The sequence below is a fragment of the Lipotes vexillifer genome, unplaced genomic scaffold (assembly GCF_000442215.2).
Source record: "Lipotes vexillifer unplaced genomic scaffold, Lipotes_vexillifer_v1.1 scaffold528, whole genome shotgun sequence".
Lineage (NCBI taxonomy): Eukaryota > Metazoa > Chordata > Mammalia > Artiodactyla > Lipotidae > Lipotes > Lipotes vexillifer.
In genome coordinates, this window is record NW_006794582.1 from 816,007 (window position 1) to 820,152 (window position 4,146).

Sequence of the window (4,146 nt, forward strand, 5' to 3'; positions counted from 1 at the left end):
CTTAACGCAGAACATTGCCTGATGTATGCTTACTTATATTTTACATATTTATTAAAGGGCACAATTAAACCTTTTCATTTCCCCAAATGAACCTACCTTACACTCAGTTAAAATGGCAGAATATCCACTGGTTAATGAAGAAACAAAATCTTCTTGTTTTTACAAAGATGCATAATTCCACTGCCTTTAGCCCAATGCTGATCTCAAGTTGTGCATTAGAGCAAGGGGCAGGAGAATATTATCTCTTACCAAGTTTCTGAGGTCTCATTTCTTCAACTTGTCCCCCACCAGTTTTTCAACCAAAACAACCCTTCTTGAAGACTATTTGAGCAAAACCAAGAATAATGGGAAATCACATCTGTTTTTCTTAATTTATTTAAGGAACACCATAAAAGTGCATCTCAGTACTTTTTTAAAAAAAACAATTTGTTTTTAATTCACCGTATGCTGCCTCACCACTCCAAATGCAGTCTAAGAGATGGTTCAAAGACATCTGCTGACTTCTAGACAAATTGTTTAAAATTATTGAATTTGATACAAGAATATGTGAAGTTTCTTTCTCTTGAGTGGTGATGGGCACCTCATAATCATTTGCTCCAAACCACTTGCCCAGCCTTCCCCTCTCTCTCCTCGCCTGTTCACATGACTCGTAAAAGACGAGACAGTGGGCTAAGATAATAATCTAATTTTTGGAACAGTTTTTTGCTTGTTACCTGCAAAAATCTAACTGGACTTTTTAGGATCTAATTTTAACCTTAGCCTCACTGGAGTCATGCTCTAGTCAACAGAGCTACAAATACTAAACAGTTAAGTGGATAAGCAAAATCAACTTTTGCTTTTATATTCCCTAGGTGAGATTTCTTTAAAAAAAGAAATAACTCATGAAAAAAGACTAATGTGTAAATGAGAAATTAAAAGGGTTTTAGTTATCATTAAGGGAGAAACAATTCCATTTGTTCCATGGAGACAAAAACTGATATAAAAGGAAATGACTTTATTTTTAGGTTTTAACATGGGACCTAACCTAACAATAAGTTTTGTTAAAACCACTATAAAAATAAAAATTAATCTAAAATACAATTGCCAGTGTTCTTTAGGATTTAAAAAAGTGAGATGTTCGAGGTTGAAGCAAATGTTTTCTTGGGTTGCCAAATGCATTCCCATGAGTGTTTCTTATTTCTTAGGCTGTGGGACCAGAAAGCCATGCTTAATCTCGCTTACCCGTAAGGACTAAAATTCAACTACGTGTACATATTTAAGACTTGCCCTAATTCAATGCCCAAGTACTGGAGATTTTAGGCTAGATGTACCTACACGGGAAGCTGTTTTCAACTCTTTTTCACAACTCACACCAGAACCAAGCAGCCATCAGCGCAGGAAAAGAAAGCTACTGTATGTCAAACCTGAAAGGAAAATGCTTAACGTAGAAGAGCGATGACCTTTTTCAATCCCACAGATTTTGTTTTTAAAAATTAAGCTACTTAGTAGTAAAAAGTCAAAAAAATTTTTTTAACATGATAGAGTAAATAAACTTCCATAAATCAGTATACATGTGTTTATGAGAGAGCAATTTTAAAAAGACAACAAAAAGGCTGCATGGATCCTAGACAGATATGTAAATAAACTCACTCACTCCAGATATTATAAGAACAAGCCTGAAATTCTCGATAGCAAGGGTTAGAATGGAAATAAGAAACTGAATGGTAGCAATGCGAGCAGGCAGTACTGGATTCAACGTTCTTTCCTAAAAGGATAGAGGAGGGAAGAAAAAGCACAATTCTGATGGTTCTATTCACATTTCAGCATCTCAGAACTTCATCCAAAACAGGGAGAGCTAATCCAGAAATTCCCTCTGCTCATTAGCATTTAGTATTTCAGGAATGACAGGGTTCCTCCTCTGGGGGGACAGGCTGGCGGGGCAGAAGCCTGCTCTCACAAGGAGGCTGCTTTACTAAGAAGGGGGTCTGGGAGGCAGCCAAGTCAGCAAGCGAGAGGCCTCTGAGATTCTGGCTTCCAGGTCGGTGATGCTGCTGGGGATCTGAGGGGGGGGACCCGGCCCCTCTCCTTTGGGTTCTGTTGGTTAAAAATGCAACAGCATGCATTCACAGCACTTCAGTCATTTGAAAAACAAAACCTCCCCCAACTCTCCCCTGCCCAACTGTAGGAAAGAAGAAACTCATTAAGCATTTATTTCTAGGTTTCTGCAGTGCTATTAAAGTTCAGTCAAATGGAAAACCTAACAGCCAGCCCCCAATTGTTAGGATGATCTCAAGAGACCCTGAACTGGATATTGCAAGTTGACATAAACTGAAATGAGCTGGACTTAAGCTGTTGGCTCAATCTCTCCACACCAACAGTCACTGCTTTGTTCCACCTGGAGTGGTCCCATGCCACGCCCTCGATGAGAGCTCTGGGCAGCAGCAGGGTGGTGGTTTTTTGGGAAGCTACTGGTTTTGCCATTTGCTTCCAGAATCACATAGACTATAACAAACTTTACATTAAACACTGTTTAGTCCTGAGTTGGGTGAAAGCCCGTGGAGGAGGGGCCGAGTTCCTTAGGACTCTTCCCTCCTTGGCGTGGTGTCATACATGGCCTTCAGCTTTCTCCTCTTCCATCGACTGACTTGCTGTTTCTTTTTCATTGGTGACCCCTTCTAAAGTCTTCTTGCCCATTGCTTTACTGGCCTCTTCCTGAGGAAGAAGTAAATCAAGAGGATTAGAGGAAAAAAGAAATGAAATGTCCAATTACTTCCTGGCTCCTCCAGACTGTCAGGTCGAACACAAGAGGGCATTACCGTGACTTTATTTAGATTGTGCAGCTGTGTGTCATGGCTCTGCTGCCACAGTTAGAGTGAGGGCTTTCACTTTTCTTTCGTTAAAGTGACCAGCTTGCCACAGGGACAGCTGTTTAACAGTCAAGTCCACATGACAAGGGGGTTTGAGCGGACGATCAGCGCAGGACCAGAATACAACTTTGCTGCAGGGGAGGCTGACTGCTCCTATCCCATTTGCTAGGTGGGCTCCCGAGCTTCAAAGTAAAGGGCATGACGGCGGGGCTTCCCCATCAGAGCCCATTTCCCAGGAAAATCGAAGTCTCAACAAGCAAGTGTTGTTTTTTTTTAAAAAAATAATAAAAGCCTTAGTACATTTCTAGGGAATTAATTTCCCTCTTCTCTTGCATGTACATGCCAGGGCCTCACAACTACGTGCCTTTGGGGAACAGAATAGTGGAACAGCTCTACTCTATTTCTGGATGCAAACCAGCCTCAATCAGATCTGAAATCATTTTCCCTATTTTTGTGCCTCTTAGGTTGTCTTCCTGTGCTCGTGTCCTATGCTGAACCTTCTTAGAACAAAAGTCAAAGGGGCAAGGTCAGTCAGTTCATGATCTACCTGAAGGCAAGTGGGTTCTGCACATACCTTTGCATCCTGCTCTGCAAACTTCTTGAACATGTTGGCATATATCCTGCGGTCCCGCTCATTGTGCTCCTTAGCCTTTTTCTGGCACATGGAGATCTGCAGTCTCGCGGCCTTATTCTGGGGGTTTACTTCCAGCACTTTCTCAAAGTCGCCCTTGGCTGACTCAAACTCATTCATGAGCAGCTGGGCTTCACCCCTCCTGTACAAGCCCTTCTCATTGGCACTGTCCAGTCCAAGGGCCTAGGGACAGATGGTCTATGTTTTAGAAAGGATGCATGTACCTTGTGGGAATTTGGAGAGAAAGGTCTCTGGCCAAGGGAACTGGAAAAGGCATATTGAAAAGATCAGGCTCAAGGTAGTTATATACTACTGATCAAAATATCCAAATTAATTCCTATATTTAATGCAATTTCTATAAAGGTTCCCAGGGGACTTGGGAGGAGGACTTTTGAAAAGTTCATATAAAGTCCAGTGGAAGAAGTAAATGACTAAGAATGGCAGAGAAAATTCTGGAAAAACAAAAATAATGAGGGGACTTGACCCACCAGAGAAAAAGATATACTATTCAACTATTGAAACTATTAAAACTACTATTAAAACAGTGGTAAGTACTCCAGAGACAAAGAGGTCAGTGGAAGAGAACAAGGCATTCAGAAACAGACTCATGTGTATGTATACAAAAAGATTTAATAATCACAAAGATGGTAATGTAAATCGTGTCGGGAA

At 41.1% G+C, this 4,146-nt stretch overlaps 1 protein-coding gene across 3 annotated transcripts in view; it reads right to left on the reverse strand.

The window, feature by feature from the left end:
• Window positions 1-342: 342 nt before the first annotated feature.
• The window catches only part of FKBP5 (FKBP prolyl isomerase 5), a 99,262-nt gene continuing 95,458 nt past the window's right edge, over window positions 343-4,146 (reverse strand). For 2 of the 3 annotated variants that reach the window (XM_007467256.1, XM_007467254.1), the window contains exons 10-11: window positions 3,421-3,660; window positions 1,723-2,691 (exon numbers count right to left, since the gene is read on the reverse strand). In XM_007467256.1, coding sequence (XP_007467318.1) covers window positions 2,584-2,691; window positions 3,421-3,660 — 348 coding nt within the window. In that variant the 3' untranslated portion in view covers window positions 1,723-2,583. Of the gene's footprint in view, window positions 2,692-3,420; window positions 3,661-4,146 lie in introns of all 3 variants that reach the window. The other variant, XM_007467255.1, reaches the window with a different exon arrangement.